The 24,509-nt window shown below is 51.1% G+C and overlaps 2 protein-coding genes across 5 annotated transcripts in view; one reads left to right on the plus strand and one right to left on the minus strand.

Moving 5' to 3' along the window:
* The window catches only part of Atg16 (Autophagy-related 16), a 474,347-nt gene that overhangs the window by 254,095 nt on the left and 195,743 nt on the right, over nt 1-24,509 (minus strand). The window lies entirely within an intron of this gene.
* neo (ZP and PAN domain-containing protein neyo) overlaps nt 1-24,509 on the plus strand; it is a 209,382-nt gene that overhangs the window by 180,586 nt on the left and 4,287 nt on the right. For all 3 annotated transcript variants that reach the window (XM_025308190.1, XM_025308191.1, XM_011149827.3), the window contains 3 exons: nt 11,201-11,537; nt 13,482-14,147; nt 21,742-24,509. The exon at nt 21,742-24,509 is cut by the window's right edge and continues 4,287 nt beyond it. In XM_025308190.1, the coding sequence (XP_025163975.1) occupies nt 11,201-11,537; nt 13,482-14,147; nt 21,742-22,314 (1,576 nt within the window). In that variant the 3' untranslated portion in view covers nt 22,315-24,509. The remainder of the gene's footprint in view (nt 1-11,200; nt 11,538-13,481; nt 14,148-21,741) is intronic.

Consider the following 24,509-nt stretch of genomic DNA (forward strand, 5'->3'; position numbering starts at 1 on the left):
CTTCTTGTACGACGCCGCTCGTTTACGAGGAATTCTCCGTAATTTACCGCGTCTCTCTCTCTCTCTCTCTCTCTCTCTCTCTCTCTCTCTGTGCTATTTTTTGAGAAGCTTGACAAATAACCGCGGAGAATAACCGATTGTGCAACCAATGTATTCCTCTACGGTGGGATGATATTATTTGACTTTTAATGATATTATCTGATTTGAGAGAAATCATATTATAGGATTTGAAGGATCCCTTCAGGTCTCCATTGATACAAATTCCTCGTATAAGTACGCCTCGTAGAGCAGCTGTTCGCGTCAATCCGTCGCAATCGGCGCGCGTATTAATAGCGATCATCAGCTATCGAGAGTCGTTAACAAGGAATGCTACAAGAAACTCCGATAGAAAGAAATTGTCCGCGATAAGTATGAGACACGAGCACAGGCGGGCACTTCTCTTTCTGTGCTCCCTTTTGCTTTATCTCCCCTTCGTTTATAGTCGCGCCGGTGGTAGATCAAGCTCCTTGCACGTTGCGACCCTCTCTCTCTCTCTCTCCCTCTCTCTCCCTCACTGAGTCCGCGGGTCCTTCGTATCCATGGATCAGTCGTGCGATTTGCATATGCAAATGCCGCGATATAAGTAATTAATTCGCAATCAGAACGGCGTTACCGTTTCGTTATATGTGTATCGACCGGATAGATAGCGCAATTCATTAGCGGTTAGCGATATTTATTAATTGGAAGCGCGTAGGGGGACGTAGGCGGAGGTTTGCGATTGAGGATCCAGGATCCCTCGCTATTGATTACCGCAGTGCGCCTCCCTCCCCATCCCCCGACGCCGAGTCCGACTGTCGCGATTGTAGCCAGCTGGTCCCCCCGTCCCCTTGTTTCTGTAAAACGTGGTCGCCCGGCGACTCGGCGTTCAGCGCAAGTAAGCTCGCGCGAGCGCGATAAATTAGCGAAGTGTCGAGCTTTTTGCCGTTATCACGCGGTGGGATTTCCGGATAAGAAGATAACTTCGGGGATTCGAGGATTTCGTGCGACACACACACACACACACACACACACACACACACACACACATACACGTGCACACAGCTTAGGAAGGAAAAAGCTCAATCGAACTTTCAGACCCATCGAACTTGCTTGCCGGACCAAGCGCGCGAACAAAGCACGCCGACGCTCGCGGTCGAACAGCCGCAGCAGAAAAGCGGAACGACGGCCGCGCCGCACGAAACTCGCGAGATAGCACCTGTTACATTCGGTCGCCGTCAATCGACCGTGGTGCCGGCTGGACCATCCGACAACCTTACATTAACTTTATCGTAATTACATCGAGTACCAGCACACGCGCCAACGTACACACATACACACACACACACACACACACACAGAGCCGCGAGGAACCTCTAATCGCTCTAACGCACCTTTCGGCACCGACAGTATTTTCTAATATCCGATGGGACTAGTTTGTGCCCTGTGTTCGAGCTGGTCTCGGTAGCTGACCGGGACTGCTATTGTGTGAGTCGGATGTATCGAGATTCCTTCTCGAAACTGCGACAAAAGATAGACGAACGGCGATGCCATTATCGGGATTACGTTGGTCTGAAATTTCGTTTCCGCTCGTCAGGCGACTGAGTGTGTCAACTCGAGAGACAATACGCGATTCGATCGTGTTTACGTTTCCACGGCAAACAAGTTTACCTTACAGAGCAACGATGGAGCGTCGGTGCCTCGGACAGTAGAAAACGGAGGATGTCGGCGGATACTGAGCTTTATATCATTACGATCTTTGCGAGGGCGGTTTTAATACGGGCTCTAGAGAGCGTCGTTGAGAGTAATCGTAACGAGTCGTCGGACGGACAGATAGAGATACAGATAGAGATAGAGTTGGAGAGAGAGAGAGAGAGAGAGAGAGAGAGAGAGAGAGAGAGAGAGAGAGAGAGAGAGAGAAAGAGAAATCTATTCGAAGCGACGAATATAACTTGGACATGATGAAATATAAATCCAATGTACATCACAATTAAATACTACCATCCTCTCGTGCGCGCGCGCGAGTGACGTGCGCGAGCGCGAAAATTGTCCGTGGGAGAGACGCCGCATTCGCGACAATCGAATTATTTAATCATGCCGCGAATAACACTTCTGAACGTCATTGTAACTTCCATTATTTCGTTGCGGTAATAACCCTCTGGTCTCGGCACCGACACTAGACGCCGTGCGCGCGGCATCGCATCGCGTCGCGTCAAGAGAAATGGAAATCCCCTGGTAGAGTAATGCGGTAGTAACTTTTTACATTAATATTTTGCGCAATTATATTTTCGGAGACGGAGTTAAAACACGCGCTTCACAGAGGGAAAAATGTATATCCAGAGCGTGGATATACCTGGCCCGGGGTAAGGACGGAAAAACCGAGAAAGTATCGCGCGCCCGCGCACACGAGCCGATATTTCGTGTTTGTCGCGTCGACAACAGCGGCCCGCTTAATTTCACGTATTTACTCCTTCGGCCAACGGTGCCCTAGCCGGGCTCCACCATCCCCGTGAAAGCGCGCGATCAAGACGACAGCTTGAAAAAGCGCGCGGCGACGTACCCGTAAACGATGTCTCGTTTTGCTCCGCTGGATAACTCGTCGACGAGCGAGTTCCGGTACTTTCTCTCCCCTTTCAACCCCACGTGTCTACCGCCGCCGGAGTATAGAAGGATGAGAAGGGCGAGAAAGAGAAGAGAGCCAGACAGGAGAGGAGAGGCAGATCGGGGGGAGGGGAATAGGAAAGAAACGAAAAGGGCCGCGAGCGGTCGGGAAAAACGAGGAAGAGGGAGACGGACGACGACAGTGGAAATTGCGGGGAGAGGAGGAAGGTGCGGTATCGGACGAGAACATCGAGAGTAAACGGACGACTCGTGGTGGTGCACTTTGTCGAAGAGAGGGCTGGCGCGGGAGGCACGGTTGGCAGTGTGGGTTATGTATTGGCACATGTACGTAATTGTGGCCATTTGTCGAGAAAGCGAGAGGCCGGAGGAAGCCGGGGGCTGGCAGATGGAGAGAGCGACTGCGGGAGAAAGAGAGCGAGAGGTGGTCGTAGGGGGGAGGGCGTGCGGGAGGACAGAGGGAGAATTTCGAGTCGTGGTGAGGGCGTCTCGCCTCGCAGTCGCGGCTGAACGTGCAATGCATCACGGGATTGCGTAGACGACGTATATCTCCAAGTAATAGCACGGAGGTACAGGGTGGCAGACCGAGGCTTGCCGGCAGCTACCTAAACGCTTGCCGAAATCCTCTCCCTCACCCACCGAGAGTGCCCCTCTCTCTCTCTCTCTCTCTCTCTCTCTCTCTCTCTCTCTCTCTCTGCCTCTTTCTCTCTCCACCTGTCTGTCCATTCCCGCTCTCACCGTCGTTTCCCGGCGCATTAAGCTCCCGCCTTTCATTAGACGGACACGTCGACGCATGCGTCACCCTAATTTTCATCGCGAGAGATGAATAAATCCGCCGGCCGGTCATTTTCTCGCCACGCACATTCAATGAGATGAAATATGGTAAATACATACATGCGATTTCTCCGCGATGAGATCGTGTAGAATTATGTACGGTCATTAGCATTTGGCATTATGAAAATCGTATTCACTGGTAATTTACATCGCAATCAAGGTATTACGAAACTCTCCACAGATAACCGTTATTATTAATGGCGTAATGAATACATTAATCATTCATTAACCTCGATCGAAGTGGCCGCGAAATAATACGGTGTAATAACCCGCCGAGTGTAAGCGCTCGATCGCGACTTTTTTCTTTAGCGAGACAATGTTGCAAATATATATATACACGCGTACACACATGGAAAAACAACGAACCGAGAGAAATAAAGAAAAAGAGAAAAAGGAGAGAACAAATTTACACGCGTACAAAGTCAGTCGTCGGCGCGGATGAGTTACGTTCTTTCGTTAGTAACTTTCGCGACGCGCTACGCGCGCTCTCTACATTTTTTACACGCGTGCACTCTCCACATTTCAGATAGCACACGGAACAGTTGTCGCGCAAGAAATATTTTCCGCGAGATTCCTCTTTCAATCGCGAATGCGTACGGGGCGCGCTCGCGCGTAATTTGCGTTGTAAAACGTAGCAGTCGCGCGCGCGCGCGCGCGCGACTATCTCGTTGATATACGTTTATGAATAACATGCAGGATTCTCCACCGATGTTCCCGTAACACACAATATAAAGCTGATTAGTTCATTCCGACAGAGGGTGAGAGAGAGAGAGAGAGAGAGAGAGAGAGAGAGAGAGAGAGAGCGCACGCGGGGGCTAAATAATGTTGCAGATATGGCCTGCCGCGGCGTGCACGAAGCGCGCATGAATTTCCGCGCCGGTTTTTACGCAACGATCATTAATATCGTCGCTTATCCGAGTCTAGTGGGATTACCCGTAGCGTTGCGGGTCAACGGGCCAGAGTCGGAGAGAGTGAGCGGTCACAAAAGAGTAATGCAAATTAGCTGCCTCTGTGTGTCTTTTTCCCCGTTCCTTCTTCCGCAGTATGTTTTTTCTTTCGTCGTTCGTTGATACTTTGTGCGCACGTGCATGCACTCGAGGCACATTCTACGTGACACGACACGCCCAATGCCGCAGCATTACATGCCGCTGTTATCGGATATTTCATATTTCGCCGGCGTTTTTTACACGGCTCCCTCGTTTAGCCATTAACCGCCGCGCGGCTATGGTCAGCGGATCGATTTAATTTAAGTTCCACAGTCCCCGGCGCTGCGAGAGCGTCGCTGTGTGTAATACGTATGGCGCGGGTCGTAACGTTCCCCTTCGTCGGAGAGATCCTCGCTTTTTCGATTCCGTAATAAATTTTCTTTTCCTCCGCGAGAGAGACGGATGGCCGTTGTCGGATATTATTTCGTTCTCGCGACCGCTCCCGCTAGTCGACGTGTACATACGTACGCACACACACGACGATAACCGAGATTCAGATCGACGCACATTCCGCTAAACGTTCCGATAAAATAAAATCCGCATTGAAGCGAGGAGAGAGAGAGAGAGAGATTTTGTTGTCTTTGGCGTCTTGTCGTATCGCATTGATGAGATTTTGCTCTCGACGAGAGCCGTTTTGTTCCGTCACGTTGATTTTACTTAAACGCGAATCTATTTCTAGATTGCATGAAGAATCCGATAATGAAACGGCGTACATAGCAATAGATAAAGGATAGTATGTACATGTATATATATATATAAATATATATATATACACAATATATATATATACATGTATGTATATATATATATATACACAGTATATATATACATGTATATATATATATATATATATATATATACACACAGTATATATACAGTGTATATACTGTGAGCAACAATCACCGCGCTGGCGAGAAGAGACGCGCCTTTCCGCCCGACGAATCACCATTAACAATGCAATGAAAATACCTTCAACGTAGTTCTTTGTCAGTCGACGTTCGATGAGCTAAAAAAAACAGCGCCGGTATTCGTATCAGCTAGACGAAAAGCTTTGACTGGCGAGCGGTAGAAATTGTTTTTACGATTGACGTATTTCAATATAGGTATGTAGATATGTATGTGTGCGTGTGTATATATATATATATATATATATTATATTATATATATACGTATATATGCATGTACTATGCAGGCTGTTTCTCTCCTCGGCTGGCTCCGCAACGTACGGACGAAGAATAATTTGAGATTCATCGAGATGCAGCGGGGCGAACCACTTGTAATTCTTTTCCACCGTCACCGGCGGCGCCGCGTGTTCTTGTTCACCCTCTTCCTTCGTCTTCCTCTCCTTCACCCGTGCCGGCTTGATCCGGCCTGTCTTTTTTGTCTCGCCGTTTGTTCGGAATAGTACGGTGCGGAAGTGTGGAGAGAGAATTACGATAGAGCGACAACGGGCAGGCAGGCAGGCAGGCAGGCAGGCAGTCAGGAGTGAGGAAGAGTGTCGCGAAAGATGGTAGTGCGAGGTGGAGCGAGTTGCGGGAAAAGAGTAAGGCGGACGGAATGTCGCCCTGTCGCAGTTAACTTCGCATTTAACATCTGCCTGGGAGGTTAAAATTTCCCTCGAGGTTTACTCTAAGTTGCACGAGACGAGCGTCGGGTATCTGCTGGCCCGAATCGAGGAAAGAAAATCAGTGTGGGTTTTATATCGTTGAGCGATAGACTTTCCGGCTTATACACACGCACACGTGTTATGCCTCCCTGTCTCAACGCGCCACATTTCAGTCAGCTCGCGTTGTCCCGTCGCGGGTGACGAGAAATTTCATTGCAAACGGTGTCGGAGCTCAACAAAGAAACTCGCACGATATCGAGTACGGAAAAATTCGCCGGGGCAAGATCCGATCGATTCTTTTCCGATCGAGGGGGAATCAATTTGGAAGCGACCAGGGTGGCAGGCGGTAGACTTGAGGGAGTCTACTGCGCGCGGTAAATTCGGGCCACTCCGTGCCAAGTGCCTTCACCCCTTTTGTCCATTAATTATTTACTGCGAGAGATACCGCCGAATCGCCTGTCCGAACTCTAAAGTTGGAGCGGCCGGGTCTTTAGTGGCGGTATCTCCTCGCGTTTCCCTCTAAGTAGAGAGCTCTCCACGATAACGCCATCGGAGAAGTTTAGCCTGACGATATACGGCGAGCAAGATGTTTTACGAAACGAGAAGGTGCCTCCACCAGCCGGGCTACTCCCGAAAGTATCCGCCATAAAGTTGCAGGATCGATGCGCGGACCGAACCGAGATATTCCACGGTCAAATTTTCGTGGCTACGCCGGCTCGCGCCTCTTCCTTAACCCTCTCACTCTATCCTCACTCTTTCCTCAACTCCCTCTCTCTCTCTCTCTCTCTCTCTCTCTCTCTCTCTCTCTCTCTCTCCTTTAATCTACAAGCAAAGAGACAAATCGGCTTTAAATGCGTAATGTTCTCCGCTCCCACAGCGGGAATTTATCCCGCGGCGAACGTGATAAAAATACCGTCGTGTCATAAATTAACACGGCACGATTGTTACAATGTCTACCTGTCCGCACGACGAACAGAGACGTTGCCGCGGTGCGGCGCGCGCCCGCTTGACGTCGTGTAAAATCATAGAAAAATCTCGCTCAAGTTTTCAAGCGCTACATTACAATTATTTAACGCTCTCGCGGGCGCGGGAACGAACGAGCAACGGAACGCGATTCAATGGACAAAATCGTCGTTGGCCGGCGGTTTATAGATAACCGCGCGTAATTAATGGCCCATGATAAACTGTACGAATCGCGGCTGAAAAATCGCTGCGTGTATGATGTTTGCGTGTGTTTGTGTACAAGTATGATATGCATGTATATCGCAGCTCTTAGTTTCGCAAGAGTGATTGGCGCACTCCATCATCGTTAGCGACACCGCGAGTTTGTTGCAACTTACTGCGACTCGTTAGTTACGATTTCAACGTTGTTTTTATAATATCCGGTATATTTCCAACTCGAGCAAGGTGGCATCGCCGCAGCGGCGGCGGCGGCAACAGCGGTGTTTTTTGCACGGATAACGCGGTTTAACGGGGGCTCTGAGGCGAGTTCTTTATTAATAGTTTTTGCACAGCCGGCGATAACAAGACGCTGTTTCCAACGCGACGCGATTCCGATATCTTCATCAGCACGGCCGAGCGCGCGCGCGAGCGGCACACACACATACACGCGCGCCGGTGACAGATCTTTCGGGACGAGCGCACATAATCAAAAGGACGCAATCAGAGTGCGCAGGCTAAAAATAATTTGCGATAAAAGCGATTGTTCGAATCTGCATGCACAGGATGAATAATAAACGATGCACCGTCGCGCCGCGCCGGAGATGGCAGAGGTGCGCGCGGGACGTGCCATGTCGGACAATTATTGTATTTGAATCACGAACAATTCGACCGAAACTTGTTGATTTAACGAGCAAACATTCATTCATTTATTCATATATATATATATGTATATATTATACGTGTTCCCTTACATGTTCTCTTCCAAGCGACACATTTCGCGAATCGAACGCGTACCTCGGCGCGGCTCGCCGCGACAATGCTTCGCGGTAAAATCGCCAATGTGAAATGAATGGGTTATTAAAAAACGAGTTGTCGGCTGTGGCATGTCGAATATATATATATATATATATTCACACGCGAAATGCGCGGAAGAGAATACATAAGGACGAAAAAAGAAAGCGATCGACTGAGCGAAAAAATAAGAGAGAGAGAGAGAGAGAGAGAGAGAGAGAAAAGAGGAAGAGAGCTGCCGATAATCGCAGGAACTACGGTCGGCCGCTACGCGAGATTCGATTATATTCTTTCTCGCTTTTTCTCCAACTCTCTCTCTCTCTCTCTCTCTCTCTCTCTCCGCCGACGAGCCCCCGGGTTTTATCGCGCCCGTCGCATAAGGCCGCGGTGATTTTTCGACTTCGCCCACGCTCGTCCCGCCGAGCATCGGGAATATTGAAATCATAACGCGACGCCCATGAATATTATTCAGGTCTTAAGGCAATATAATCCGAAATCGATGGAGCGACGTGGAATAAATTTGACGGCGGCCCTTCGCGCCCGCGCCGTGCGAGAAGGGAGACTCCGGGCTGCCGTCGGCGTCGTGCGACTGTGAACTTGGAGACCTCGGCGACGAGATGACGCCGCCGCCGTCGTAGCGGCTCGCGCACCTGAGCACGTCGTCGTCGACGTAACCGCGAGAACTCTCGACCGCGCTCTCTTCCGGCCGACGCGTTTAACCATCGCTAGACCTGATCCTCTCGCGCGCTGAAGGAGAAAAGATGGTAATGATTTCAATGTCTTGGCCGAGCCGGAAAGTATTCTGGATTATCTCAGGGATGTCCAACGCGGGGAATACCTTATTCCGGATTATAAGAGCGGCTAGAGGTGAAGACGTGATCTCGAGATACAAAAGGCTCGGCAGAGCCGCAATTTCCCCGGGTTCCCCGAACTCGGGGGAGTATATCGAGCACGTTGGGCACGCGTTTGCGCCACCGACGAAGCGAACGAAGCGAGCGAGGGGAGGAAGCTGTGGTAAAAGAACCGTCGCTATCGGACCCTATTGCTTCCCGCCGTCGGTCGAAAAATTCTAAACACGAGCGGCAATCTACGAAACATTCGCGAATTGCGATTTTTCTGCTCAAAGACGAATTCGACATCGCGAGCGGACACCGGCGTCTCCTCCTCCTCCTCGCGCAATTTCCACAAATTGCTCGGTTTTTTCGGCGCCAGGTTCAAGATTTATGGAAAGTCGTGTTCTTATGAAGTCACAAAGCGCCCGTCCACGCCAAGTAATCCGTTATTACGAGCACGAGTTTGTACTCGTGCGAGAAACCGTGGCGTGACGTGCAGGGGGTCTCAACAAAAAGTATAATAACGCACACCGTTGAACGTTCCACGTATACACGCCCACAATAAACTACCACAATTTCTCTGCCGATATGCACCAAGTCGAAACACCAATATTTACAGAACGATCCTGCAATGTATGTTATCAGTGTGGTTATGTGTGCACGAACGCGCGCGCGCGCGCAGTGCACACGACGCGATGCATACCCGGGATAAATATTTTTATAACTACAAATAATTCCGCCATGTTCCGCGATTCGGATCTTCTGTTATATTCGGGAGACCGGGGCACTCGTCGATCTCCGAAATTGATCAAAAAAAGTAAATAAAAAAATAAATAAATAAAAACACGCATACCCCGTCGCGTCGGATGAATTATTCGCGATTACAGAAACATTTCTCTCCGAGCTCTTACGCTCCGCGAGAGAACTGAAATCCCCCCCCCCTCTCTCTCTCTCTCTCTCTCTCTGCTGCCCCGCCGTCGTGGATTAATCAGAATAAATTACGAGGCCATTAACTAATCGTGTAATTGGATTAAGCAGGAATTTCACAAATTCGAGTACCAATCGCTCATGGATGTCATCGTATCATGTACCGTTTATGTACCGCTTGAAACGTTAATGTAAACGTCATTTCATCATCCAGATGTCCGTAATTATTCCACTTTATAGATAGATGGGTAGATAGAAAGATAGATAATTGGATAGATAGATAGATAGATAGGCAGGCAGATGAGTAGATAGATAGATGGAAGATAGACAGGTAGGTAGATGAATAGATGACCGCGTGTATTCGTCATCGGCCGATATTCGAGCCATTGGATCGCGTTTGTTAAAATCTGAAACTTAACGGACGCTCGGCGAATCAGCTTGTGACGTATCTTGCGCTTCGACGTGCCCGTGCGATTGCGATACGCGATCCGCGATTTACGTCGTAGGCGTGGACGATAAAAAAACGAGAAACGAAAATGAAGCGTACACGCTGCGGTCGCGAGCGTCGGTAAATTAGCATTTTCTTAATTGTTGCCCGCTCAATTGCGTCTAGTGTCATTAACCACGCATTATTACGAGCGTAGTAAAGCGCGGCGGAAAGTAATTATTCCGACGGCGGCGGCACGTTGTCTACGCTCGCCGCTCTGAAAACGAAACTCGCGCGTTCGTTCGCGCGTGGGTGTTTCGTTTACAGCTTGCCCTCCGAGATTAACGCGGGATACCACGACGACGACGACGACGACGACGACGACGACGACGAGGAGGAGTCGGGGACAACAACCGGCAGCAGCACGTGCGTACCCTCGTGCGTTTTTATCGCGGCGAGGGACGCCGTGCATGACGACTGAAACGGATTGCGCTTCCTTTTTTCGCGTGAAACTTTTGAACGATGCGCATTCAGTCCCTGCGTAGCCGCAGGAGAGACATCGTGCGAAGATAATTGATATCGTCCTTATCCCATAAAGAATGTTTGTTCTCGTACACAATTAACAAAGGAGAAACATTCGTTTCAGCTTTTAATTAGACCTGCGTCGTTAGATCGTATCGAAAGAAACGTTACAACGTTACGATCGCCGATCCATCGCGTGCTCGAAATATTTATCCACGATGATTTGTAATAATCAATGATTAAACTCTCATGGTACAAAAAGTACAAGGCGTATCCGAGATTATTATACGAGATGACGAGAATGATTATTGAAACCACTATTGTATTAATAAAACTGGTTGGTTTATCTTATTTTCTCAACGGACCTCCCGATCGCGAATTGTGGACAATCAACGGTGCGCGACTCACCTCTCCTCTCCCCTCCCCCCCCCCTACGCAAGACAGATTTTCTCCACGGAAATTTCCTTTTGCTTTTCAGATCCGCTAATTACGCCAACGCCACCAAACAATGCGAACTTTCGGATATGGATCGGCTGACGGTCGCCGGCTCGAGCGCCTTCCAGACGGCGAAGGGGATGGATTATCTGGAGAACCATTGCGTGGAGGAGCCGGTGAAACTTTGCGAGTTCAAGAAGCTGACCGGCCGCATCCTGAAGACCGTGGACTCCGTTTACCAAGATGTCGGCACGTCCGACGAGTGCCGCGAATTGTGCTTGAACTCGCCGTTCCGTTGCCATTCGTACGATTATGGCGACACCGGCGACATGGTCTGCCGTCTGAGCCATCACTCTCGTGCTACTCTCTCCGACATTCAGGTGAGAAAAACCGCCTTCCCGTTCGTCCGGATATCGCGCGAACAACGTAATCGAATATCGCGACCGCGACCGCGGCTTTTGCGAGAGTCTGTGAGGCGAGAGAGGGAGAGACAGATGGAGATGGAAAGACTGAGCGAACGAGAAACTTGGGCAGAATCGGCGAGGCTCCGCGAGAAATATAACATTGTTGCATTCCGATTTGCTCGCTGAAATGCCGGGCCGTGATTCGATTCGTTGTGAGCGTTTAAAACAGAGAGTGGGCCGGACTCCGCGACCACCTTGTTTCGCCTCGTCCCGCGAGCGGTGCGGATTCTTGAAAGGGTCAGTGGGGATTTTCTATAAACGCGATTACGCTCGCAGACATGCAAACCAGCTTGAACAATCCGCCGAGGGCGCATTCGCGGAAAATCGAGTTTCCATCGCAGACACGCTCTCTCCTATCGAGCTTTCGTGAGTGCCGGCTCCACAGACTGGCTCGTCCGAATGCGAATTGCACTCTCTGCCTCTCTCTCTCTCTCTCTCTCTTTCTCCACCCTTCCCTCCGCCTCTCTCGATACCACGGGAGAAAATCAAAAGAAAGATTTAGCGAGCGTCGGGCTATTCGTCGAGGCTATTCGATTATCCGCGCTTTTTACGGCGCGCCTCCAGCACCGTCGTAGCGGCGCAGCCGCGAAAACTGATCCCCCAGCTCGTCGAACGTCGTCTCCTCCCCCGACCCTTGCCGGTACTCCATATGTACGAGAGAATAATTGCTGTAATGAAATATTTACGCGATATCAAGCGAACCGAAAATAACGCTTCGACGCGGTGATACGCGGCGAGGTTCGTCGACCATATAGGGGTTCCATGCGCGATCATTCGGTTGGAGATACGCAAATAATATATATAATGGTGGAACAATCGTGTTTTCGCGCGCGCGCGCAGAGTATTCGCGATTGGCCCTATGGGTGCAAGCCATATATGGGTGGTTGTGCAAGCATCACAGTGGCATCTCCGCAAATATACAAATTATTAACTGCGAAGATAGCACGAAATGTCAAGAGTATTTATCGGCGCAATATTCTCGATTAATTTATTTCACCGGAGAGTGTGCGTTCTCGCGCGGCACGGGACGATAAATAGCGTCATGTAAAGCGATTTCGAGCAATTCTTTGGGAGTGACAAATGCGCGAATCAGAGCGGATTATCACTCTGTCCGGTGGAAATGAGAACGCGAGTGTGCGTACGTGTAAACGGCATATCCCGCGATTGATAATTATTGGATATTGATGTATATCGTGCTGGACATAAACGGGAATGTGCAATGCTCTTGGTGCTGAGAATAAAGAGTGTGCTTAACCATTTGCGCAGATAAATTATTATTATTATTATTATTATTATTGTTATTACCATCGGCGAGAAAAGCGCGAAAGGGCGATTGAATAAAAGAGCGCGTTCCCGGCATTAGTCGACGTGAAAAATCGCGCCGAAAGAAAGCTGCACCGATATATTTCCCGCGCGTAAATTGCGACTACCTACGCGCTCCTCCCTCCTTCCCTCCTTCAGCCCTCCTCCTCTTTGTTCGCATGTTGAGTTCCGTAACATATTAATTGCCATGCGAACTGTATCACCGAAGATCAATACGCTGCGCCGCGGTAGGATTTCGGTTCCGCGATTTTCGTCATAAATTCTCCGCCGAGTTTTTGTTTCAAGGTTGCCTGATCAACAAAATACAACGTCCGCGTTCGCGAGGTGAACAAACCGGAGGAATAATAATCAGTGAAAAATCGCCAGGTCCAATTGCGAAATATCCGCGCCCGCGCCCGCGAGCCGTACACGCCCCCGGGATTTATCGCGCCCGTACCCCCGCGCGCCGTAATTCCAAATTAATACTACGACAAATCGCGTTAATGCGCGCGAGCAACGATGAGTAACCGCGGCCGAAAACGGACGATTTCGTTTCAGGAACCCTATCTCGACGTGCCGGAAGCGTCCACGTACGAACTGAGCTCCTGCTACAACGTGACCATCGACTGCCGCGCCGGCGATATGGTGACTCGGATTCAGACCAGCAAGCTCTTCTACGGCAAGGTGTACGCCAAGGGCTCGCCCAACTCGTGCGTGCAGGACGTGAAGGGCGCGCTCGAGTTCGAGCTACGTATGGCTTACGACGATCTTGAGTGCAACATCAGGCAACAGGGTCTCGGCCGTTACCTCAACGACGTGGTGATCCAGCACCACGACACCATCGTCACCAGTTCCGACCTGGGCCTGGCCGTGACTTGCCAGTACGACCTCACCAACAAGACCGTCTCCAACGAGGTCGATCTCGGTGTGCACGGCGATATCACGCCCGCGCTCTCCGAGGAGGTGATCGTCGACTCGCCGAACGTCGCCATGAAAATTACCGATCGCAGCGGCAACGACGCGATCCCCTCGGCCGAGGTTGGCGACCCGTTGGCGCTGAAATTCGAGATCCTCGACCCCAACAGCCCGTACGAGATCTTCGTCCGCGAGCTGGTCGCCATGGACGGCGTGGACTCCAGCGAGATCGTCCTCATCGACTCCGACGGCTGCCCAACCGACCACGTTATCATGGGACCGCTCTACAAGTCGGCCACCACCGGCAAGGTGAGTCTTGTTCCTTTGATTCTTATTCTTCCCAGCTGATTACTACGCGCGGATCTCTCCGTGAGAGATCGAGTCGGACTCGATTTCAACCGGAAACTCGCGCAGACAGACAGGCGCGAGCAGCGAGGCTAGATATGTACGAAGCGAGCCAAAGATCGTTTCCTCGTGAGAGAGAGAGAGAGAGAGAGAGAGAGAGAGAGCGAGCAAGCGCGGCAACACCTTCCATTTAGTTTTCCTACATCAACAAAGTGTGCTCCCAGCAATGGAAAACTATTTCCGAGGAAGCGTGTGTAATCGGCACTCGCACTGAACGTCCCTCTCGGCACTGTTCTAACAAGAACGTCTCGTGGTACTCGATCATCTCTACGGCAAGGGCCGCGTCGCGTCGTAAACGAAGTGCGAAGTACCAGCGAACGCGATCAAGGGTAAGCCGTCCATGAACGAAAACTATCATCTCGCAGTATCGCGGCCGGGATACGCGATACCGTATTCCTCGCGCGTGGCTACCTCGGCTGGGACGCTCGAAAAGCCGCGGGAATAAATACTGATTCCAATTTGGCGGCTGTGCACCGCACGAGTCACCAACGCCGATAAGGTCGTCGTCGGGGTATGACGTTGACGTCGGTGTAACGTCAACGTCGGCTTCGTCGTGTGGGAACACGCGCGCAAACGGGACCCGCGCCTGATGTGCCGCGGATGTAAAGTGCGGAAAAAGGCGCGAGTAGAAGCGGGGCCAACCAGTCGATCTGACTTCATGCTAATCAATCACTCGGACGGATTTTACGACGGGAAGCAATTTACCCAGCCTGTAATAGGTCGCGTCGATGATGCGCCGCCGTCTTGGCGATGACGTGCGCCGTGACACGCCTGGCACGCGGACGCATCGACCTGGCAGCGATCATTACTTTCGCACGTACGCCACATAAGGGAGCGCGGAGTTTACCTCCAATAAAACTTGGTTAGATCTCAACAGCGCTTTTCGTTCGGTCATCATCGGCCTTTCGACGGTGTTCGATTTCCAGACGAATTTTCGCTTCGCTCACTCTCGCGAAATTCGCGCGAACGAGTGATTGAATATTTGCCGGCCAGCCCGAGTCGAAATCTGGAATTCTACGTGTATTCATGCACATTCCGCCGAATCTGAAAAGTCAGTAAAGAATCTCGAGGTATAACAATATACAGTAACAGGCTATTGTTCTATTTTAACGCTGTGGATGATTACTGCTTGCCATTAGTGAGGATTAAATGCAGGTTGAGAATATTGATATTGAATGTCAAATTATTCCAACGATAAAAGTCATTTTTTTTAAATAATTCAACATGGAAAAAATGGCATTAGGTGATCAATTGCAGCATCAAGGTGGGACAACAAATAGCCCGTACAACATATATATCGAGATTTTTCACTGATGCTTCAAGCTCGACGGAATTTTCAGGGTAAATCCAGGATCCAAAATTTCAAGATCGCGTGCAGTAAATAATGATGCTTCTGATAAAGCGAAATAATTTGTTCGTATGATCAGAGAAGTGGACGCCGTATGAATAAATGTCCGTCAGATACGTAAGTTCGATCAAGCATCAAGTTTGCTTGATAAAGTACAGACATCGCTCTTCAGCGGTGTACAAGTTTTAAAGAGAGATCTATCTGGTACGTGTCAATATATATTCGTGGACGCGTGCGTCTGATGGAAAACTGGCGTTCCTTCAAATATATGAAGATGGATCATTAAATAATGGAACATCGTGCTCTGAAAAGAAGCCCGAGTCGCTGGAGCAGCGATTATTACTTCCGCGTTTTCCGCATAAGGGTATACGCGGGAATTGACTTGGCGATCCCATTAGAACGCGAAAAAATACTTTAATCCTACCCCCTCCCACCCTCGATATTCACTCTCTCTCTCTCTCTCTCTCTCTCTCTCTCTCGCACTCTGCACTTGGCAACGCGTAAAGTTATCGTGGGTGAGCCGGAGCGAAAACGCATTAGAGCGGAAGCACAATAATTCTTGCGCGGTTAATAGGTAAGCGATCGCCGCGTATGACCTCGATGGACCAATTACGTGCACCTCCCCGTGCGTCTCACTCGCCCGATATTAGCTCGGGACGCGCGTTAGCCGCGTTCGAGAAATGGGTAACGAGACTCCGGCAGCGGCGGCGCCGAGTCACGGCATTAATAAGCCGGCGAAAATGTTGTCCGATAATTCGGTACGTTCTTACGTTAGCCCGCGTCGGGTAATCGCCGGCCGGCTGGTCCGCGTGCGCTTTACCAATTACCTTTTCTTTTGCATCGGCAACACACACACACACACACACACCGGGCGCGCAACGGTGGAAGTATCGCGGAAGCGCGGACGGCGGATTTTCTTCAGCTCGCACGGACAGCGGCGCGCAACATTCGACCAGTTGCGGCGCGCCTCGCCTCGCCTCGTCTCGCCTCGCCTCGATCGTGGACCGCGTGGCTGATGCTTCGCGTGTCGACGAGTAAAACAAACGGATCGTTACGATATAGTGGCAGGTAGGAACGAGTGTGGTGGAGCGAAGGTGGAGCAATAAGAGGCGCACGGCCTCGTTAACTCGTCGTTCCACATCATTTGCTCGCGCGAGCACGGCCGCGCCACGGCGCAATATCGCTTTATTAGAAAGTAATAACAGTCGTGGTAGAAACAAAGAGTAAATTTATATCGGCCAATGTACGTAAGACGCCGAGGCATCGAGATATATCACCCGGCTGTTCCCTGCATCAGCGTCGTGGCGCCCTTTTCCGGTTTAGAACGTGCACGCCGTGCTGCTCGATCTCGTTTCCTGACCGCAGCTGATCACGAGGACTAACCCCATTTCCTGCCGAATGCCAGATACGAAGATAGAGATCTCGCGTCAGCGTCCGGACGCTGCTGCGCCGATTCTCCCGGTAAATTTCGTCGAACGGACGAGAACGAGGGTGAGAGAGAGAGAGAGAGAGAGAGAGAGAGAGAGAGAGAGAGAGAGAGAGAGAGAGAGAGAGAGAGAGAGAAGAAGAAGAAGAAGCGAAAAACGCGAGGGAGGAAAGAAAACCTAGCAAGTTCGACTTTTACTTCTCTCGCACTCTCTCCTCGCCCCTCTCTCTTCTCTCTCTCTCTCTCTCGGTTGCACGAACGGGAAAGTCCACAACGTATGTAAATTTTAATCTGCCGAGGGACAACGTAACTTGTAGAAATTGCGTCATCGTAATCATTCGCGCCGTACATCATGCGCATCTACGCGCCTCTATTTACCTGTCGACCAGCGTGAGTGATAAAACGCCGGATTGCAGTAACTTTGATATATGCCACGCTATCAGCTATCAATAATCTCCGTCGTTTGCGACAGTATACCGTCATTACGATATGGTAATAAACGTCCGCGGCATTGATTCTCGGTAAACGAGGGGCACCGCTTGACCCGAGATGCGCCGATAGGTAGGAAGTTTACTCGTCGATTCTTTGTCTCTCTTAATAGTGGAAAGCTTGAAGGCCTTTCTTCCCTCGTAGACGCCGTGCGCGAGCAAATAAACGACTAATAATTAATTAATTATTACCAGGAAGTCTCTAGGTGGTACTTAACTTCCCCCCGAGTCACTAAAAAATCACCCACGGTGTACCAATTATCATTACGATAATTAATTATCTAATAATCAATATCGCGACGAACGGTCGATGCGCGGAGCCGATAAACGTACCCGGAAAGACGCCCGACGCGAAAATCAGCAAGTGCGCGCGTGTCGAATGATATCGAGTTTCGTGCAGATTTAGCGTTTCTGCCTCTTGGGACTTGGAAGCGGATTTATCCTCTCGTACGTGCATGTGTGCGCGTGTGTGCATGCGCGAGTTTCATCATTCGAGAAACCGTTCGAGACGAGACTGGCTTGACGCACGGAAGATGCACGGCGATTTTTTCATTTCTACTCTATTAACGTGAAACATCTCGCGCGTACACGGTATATATAGTATACACACACTCCGACATATATCCTTCGCATACGCTCAGGTGTTTGTTAGTTCGCGCCATTAATACCGTTTCCGATAATAGGAAGCGGTAGTCCGTCGAACGCGCGCGGGAGGGGGGGCGACCGTGAAATAAACGAGCGGCGCGGGAAAGCCGAGTGCGGCGGCGCCCCGTTGATTTTATTAATCCCGAATCGAAACGAAAAGAGAACGAAGCGCGCGCGCGCGCGCGCGCGCGATCGACGGTCGGCGGAGGAAAGAGCGAGCGAGCGTTCGCTCGCGCGATGCGCGCGGCAGCGCGTCTCGTCTAACCAGAAATTTGCCAAAAGTTCGGCTTTCCGGTATGTCCGTCACGTAACCGGGCCGCGGATACGAGGCTCTCTTCCATTTCGCAACCGGTTTGAATGAAATTGGAAACATTTCTCAACCGTCACACGCCGCTCGTTCGCTCGTGTGCGCGCACGAGTCGGTGCGTGTGTATGTCACCCACACACACGTACGCCCTCCGTACGTACGTACGCACGTAGAGAATGTAGGTAAGGACGCGAACTGTCGGCGGACGCGCGGAGCCCGCGGCCGACTTATAAAGCAGACAAGGGGATCAGGTTGAGCCGCGCCGTAAAAGCGCGGGCGCGAGCCTTACGATCTGACTGATCTGCCGCGGTACATTTATGACGGCCCTCTTTCCCGTCCTTTCCCATCACCCGACGTCGTTCCCGCTGAAGGAGACTTATCGTCGGCGCGTACCAGATGCCGCGGATACAACCTGAGCGCGTTTCTTTTCCCGGTGCGTCTAGCTACGTCGACTTTGCTCTCGCCCTCTTTCTCTCTCTCTCTCTCTCTCTCTCTCTCTCTCTCTCTCTCTCTCGATCTCGCGTCTTCGAGCCTATCTACCTCCGCTCGGTCTCGCTTCTCCCTTCGGTCAGAGCGGACTCTTTACGCTCTTCCTCTTTGCTGTCCGCCGCCGCTCGCTTTTCCCTCGCGGAGAACGGACCTTCCGCTACTCTTTCTGCGCGGGATGACGTCGGGTTAATAAAGTTCCGCTCGCTCCGCTGGACGCGCCAGGCAAAGAAACGGTTAAATGAAGCTGTACGTGGAACGAAGCATATTTTAATGTCTTACTTCCCGCCGATAATATACGTGCTCGGTGTGTAAATACGATGAACTTGGTAATGCGCCGCAGAAACCAGTTCTCGGCGCGCGCGAGCATGAACGTGGCGCTAACCTTCCGCTGGGAGTTCTCTGGGTCTTTATCTCGGTTTCGCGAATGAGAGGAATAGGTCGGGGCGAGAGAGAGAGAGAGAGAGAGAGAGAGAGAAAGCGCGATGGGAGAGAATTAACCCCCGCGACCTTGTTCTCTCTCTCTCTCTCTCTCTCTCTCTCTCTCTCTCTCTCTCTCTCTCTCTCTCTCTCTGACCGAGTGATTCGGGTGAAGAGAAATCAATGACGCGCGTTTGTGCGTCATACGGCCACCACGATGAATACATCAGTACGTCCGACGCGGTCGCCCCTCGCAACGATCAACCAGGCGATCATCGCGGACTTGTTCCACGGTCGACAAGCCTAACGAGCGAACACGAGCCGATTACCTTTCGTTTCGTAGAAGGGAACCGAGAGAAAGAGGGGGAGGGAGCAGGGGGACAGATGCAAAGGAAGAGACACTTTGATCACCTATATCAATTCCGACCGCCACTGCACGACGAGGCAGCGACGATGATGACGACGACGGTGGAAAAACCAGCGCGCGCAATATAACCACGATAAGTGGTAAACGAAAAGGGGAAGGGGAAAAAAAAGGGTTTTAACGGATAGGTCCGCTTGTCGCGAGAAAATAGGAATTACAGCGGCGCGCTTGGTTGCACCATTTGCCAGGATGGATATATGCGCGCTCTAATGGCGCGCGTAAAAGCAGGTACTTGGGCCGTTTTTCATGTCATAATCCCGTGTAATTGCCGTTACACGGCTTTACCTAATAAAGAAGAAAGAGAAAAAAAAATATTCGACGCAGCTGCCGCGAGATGGGAAAAACCAGTTTGAGGCGATCATCTCTTACGCATATTACGTGCGACGGCCGACGCCCGCCGCGTTACGCGATCCTTGACATCCGCATTCTGTAATATCTCTCTCACTCTCTCTCTCGTTATCTTCTCCCTGTTGCGTGAGAGCCCTCGTCCGCTTTCTTTTCTTGCGGTACTCGCCACTACGAGAAAGGGAGGGAGATAGATAGATAGATAGATAGAGAGATAGAGATAGAGAGATAGATAGAGAGAGAGAGAGAGAGAGAGAGAGAGAGAGAGAGAGAGAGAGAGAGAAAGAGTAAAATCACGCCATCGTCTGCTTCGTCGCTCCCGTATTTGGGATACTGTTGAAGATTTATGTGGGAGCGACATATGGATAAGATTACTATTATTTCACATCCACACGTTGAATTTTACGTACGTACGTAAGAACGGACAAACGAATGACTGCCCATGTCGGAATCTGAGAGTTAATGCGGCGCAGTTTAGTTGAGTCGACGCTTGACCGACGTTTCGCGTATGAATTACGAGTGCGCGAAATGAAAAGGAAAGAAAAGAGCAGAGAAAAAGAAAGGAAAAAGAAAAGGAAAAGCACGAGCGGCGTCACCGGCGGCTGACCCGCGCTGATTGTATTTGTTATCGTTGGGTAGTTCCCAGATGCTTGAAAACAGAAGAAAAAGGAAAAGACCAGAAATGAATTTGACGTCTCGGAATGCGACGCGAACGGCTCACGCTTAACAGCGGCGCTTGATGGCACTTTAATTCGTTTCTTGCACGCGACGAAAAAACCGCGGAAATCGTATACACACGGCTAGCAGGATAATAAAGAGGAACAGTACGAAAGAGAAGCAAGCGGTGAAGAATGCGCACCGCAAATGTCATAATATCGGTGCCGCCGTTCGCTAACGGTAAGCGAACTCGGCAAAAGCCCCCGAACGGCGAAATCGTCGTGTACCGAAGAGCTATTCGGCACAGGTGTTTATGTATTATTCGAACGACAGGTAACGGCGTGAAACAATTGGTTACGTGACTTGCAATTCGTCGAAAGGGACCGACGAAGCGCGAGGAAGTTCGTTTTATTACATTCCACGTGTATCGAGCTCTCTCTCTCTCTCTCTCTCTCTCTCTCTCTCTCTCTCTCTCTCTCTCTCTCTCCGGCTGCTACTAAAATAAATTTACGCGCTGCGGCCGAAATGAGAAGCTTTGATGCCATTTTTATTGCGACCGTTCGTTTGAGGCACCCGCTAGCGGAAAGTTGAGGAGCTGCGAACCTCTCTCGTATACACACACACACACATACACACATTTTAGCAAGTAAACATCGCGACGACTCTTAACTAATTAAACAGACCGCGTGAATTCCTCGACAAACGAATTTGATTGGACTAATCCAATTAGTCCGAAGCGTTAATTTAAGTGGCCGACGTTGCCAAGCTTATAACCCAACGACGCAGCATTAAATCGGTTTCTCGTGATCATTGACCCGTACACTTGCTCGTCAGTGATTCTCCTTCTCTCTCTCTCTCTCTCTCTCCCCTTTCTGCACAAATTTTCTCAAACCTCGTAACGCAGCGAACTCTCTCCCAAGCCACTCATCGTCCCTTTTCGCTTCGGTTACAGATACTGCTGTCGCACTTCGACGCTTTCAAGTTCCCGAGTTCGGAAGTGGTGCAGTTCCGCGCCCTGGTCACCCCGTGCATGCCGACCTGCGAGCCTGTTCAATGCGATCAAGAGGAAATGACCGGCGAGTTGCGCTCGGTCATCTCTTACGGCAGACGTCGCCGCCGCCGTCGCTCCACTGCCGCCGCTGCAGCCGCCCAGAGCCGCGAGGATCTCCTCCTGGTGCAGTCGATCCAGATCACGGACAAGTTCGGCTTCGAGCGTGACGGTAAGTTACCGAACGCCACCTCCGCGACGAGGGACACCGTCTTCGTCGAGAGCGAGGACATATCGTCGTCGATGGGCATGTGCATCAACCTGGGCGAGGCGATCGTGGCCGGTACCGTCTTCCTCGTCGCTCAGATCGCCATCATAGCGGCCTGGACCTTCACCTGGCAGCGGCGCCGACAGATGCTCAAGCACCAGGAGGCGCTCTCGGTGTCCGTGTCCGTGCCCGGAATGCATTCCGTGCCGGGACGCACCGACAGTCTCTGTAAGTTGTACGACGCCGGATATTCTGCGCGTCGTTTCTGAGCGACTTCTCACCATCATCCGTCCGCCCGCTCTCGCCCATCCGCGACACATCGTCAATCTCGTCTTCCTGCGTAATTCGCTATTACGAATCCTCGGCTGACTTCACACGGACGTGAGCTCTCAACACGCGACGACCCTTCTTTCTCTCCCGCCCCCTCCCCCCTCTCCCCTCGGGCGAGAGAGGGTCGCGTGTGTCACGATTTTTCGAAGCGATCACAGCAGACAAAACGCTTCTTCTTCTTCTTCTTCTTCTTCTTCTTCTTCTTCTTCTTTTTCTTTTCTTCTCTTCATGGTTTCTCGAATCTCCCTCCGGAATTCGGGACGGACGCTGCTACTTCGTATATATCAAACTTGTATGTGTGTTGTAGCGCGTTGCGATGCGCTAGCATGCGATATACGTAGCGCTTTTAGCGAAGGGAACCCTTTGCCACCCCCACGCTTACCCGCTGTAACCCGGGGGTGGAAGCTTTCCACAGGCATTCTGCGAATTCCAGTTAGATTCGGCTAGATGGGCAGATCGCGCGCGCGCGCGCGCTTGGCTCGCCTCAGCTCGCTTCATCCCGACGAGAGAGAACGGCACAGCTCAGACAGAGAAAGCAATCGTCTCGATCGGCGGACGGGGCCGGGGGCGGAGGGGGCAAACGACCGCTCTTCTGCCCATCTAGACGAAGGTTCTTGTGTATCCGCATCACTTGTATTAGGTGCTATCACGTACGTATCCTCTTTCTCTTCTCAAACTTCATTTCCTCGCAGCTGGCACCGTTAAGGGGAAACCGATCGATTTCGCGATATCGCTTCAAGCCACGACGTTTGCTTTCCAACGCGTGCGCGCGGGCGCTCGCGCATCTTGCTCCTGCCGTCGCGAAGGGAGTCCGCGCGGCGCGCAATTACATATTCGCGTATGCACACGTGCTAATAATGCCGGTGGATCACTGAACAGAATAATTAGGCACAATTGCGCTTGATTACCCGCTACATCTGTCGCTTATTGAGGCACAAATACCGGTGTGTTTCCCGATCGGCATTTCTACCCCAAGGTCGGCGCAACGAATCGTACCGAATGTATCATCAATCTCGTTTCTCTCTCTCTCTCTCTCTCTCTCTCTCTCTCTGTCTCTCGGCCGGCCGGTTATTTCGTGGAAGGAGCAAGGCTGCAATTACGATCCGTACAGGCAACCTTTAATTAACGTGACGTTCAGTGTGTCCAAGCAGCCTTCTTCGTGCGTGTGCGTACTCCCGTTCGACGAAAGTCGACGAAGCGGTCTTAAAGGGACGTTTCTCCAAGGTGGATTGAAAGGGCACGATTAAAGAGAGAGAGAGAGAGAGAGAGAGAGAGAAGGGACGAAACAAAGAGAAAGAAAGAAAACAGGAAAGATAAGAGAAGAAAGGTGGCCCTCAAACTCGCGAGTACGCGTTCTCTCTCTCTCTCTCTCTCTCTCTCTCTCTCTCTCTCTCTCTCTCTCCCTCTCTCTCTTTCTCTCGCAACATCACGTCGATACTTAATCCGTATCTGATCGGGGAGACGCATACCGGGAATCACACGGCTTCGCCGTGGATAAATCGATTTCTTACTTTGTTTCGGTATAAATGGCGCACCTCTCCCGGCGATAAGTAGTCGATAATACAACGGCGCAAAAATCATGGCCTCTCGTCCGCGAAAGAGACTAATCGATTCCACGTGAGTTCGGTCGGTTTCTTGCGGAGCACGCGCGAGTGTAAACCTTGTGCCGGCCGTCCTATTCTCTCCCCGTTTCGTCTCCGCCGTCGCCTCCGTGTCGAGCGCTTTTACTCGTCCCTTCTTCTTGAGGCGACGCTTGCGAGGTGATATGGGACACGTCTCGGCGCGGTGTGGCTCTACCAGGTGATGGAGGTTGACGTGCATTCGCCACGTCGGGATGAGCTACCAGGCATGGACTCTAATTAGCAATGGGAATTGGGCATGATTATGCAGATGCTCGTAGTGGGGTATGAACGGTCGCTGGCGCGGCGAAGGGATAGATGTAGATAGGTAGCACGAGGCATAGAGCAGAGCTGAGCTGAGCGGGGATGAAAGAGGGAGAAGAGATTGAGACGGAACGAGAAACGGTGGTAGAGGATCAGGACGTGTGCTGGTGAGCCCGATGAAGAGGGGATGGGCGGAAGAGAGAGGTACGCGCGCGCAAAAGGGGTTGGCGGAAGGTTAATTGCCTCTTGTG

This window comes from Harpegnathos saltator, unplaced genomic scaffold (assembly GCF_003227715.2).
Source record: "Harpegnathos saltator strain DR-91 unplaced genomic scaffold, Hsal_v8.6 scaffold140, whole genome shotgun sequence".
In the NCBI taxonomy this organism is placed as follows: domain Eukaryota; kingdom Metazoa; phylum Arthropoda; class Insecta; order Hymenoptera; family Formicidae; genus Harpegnathos; species Harpegnathos saltator.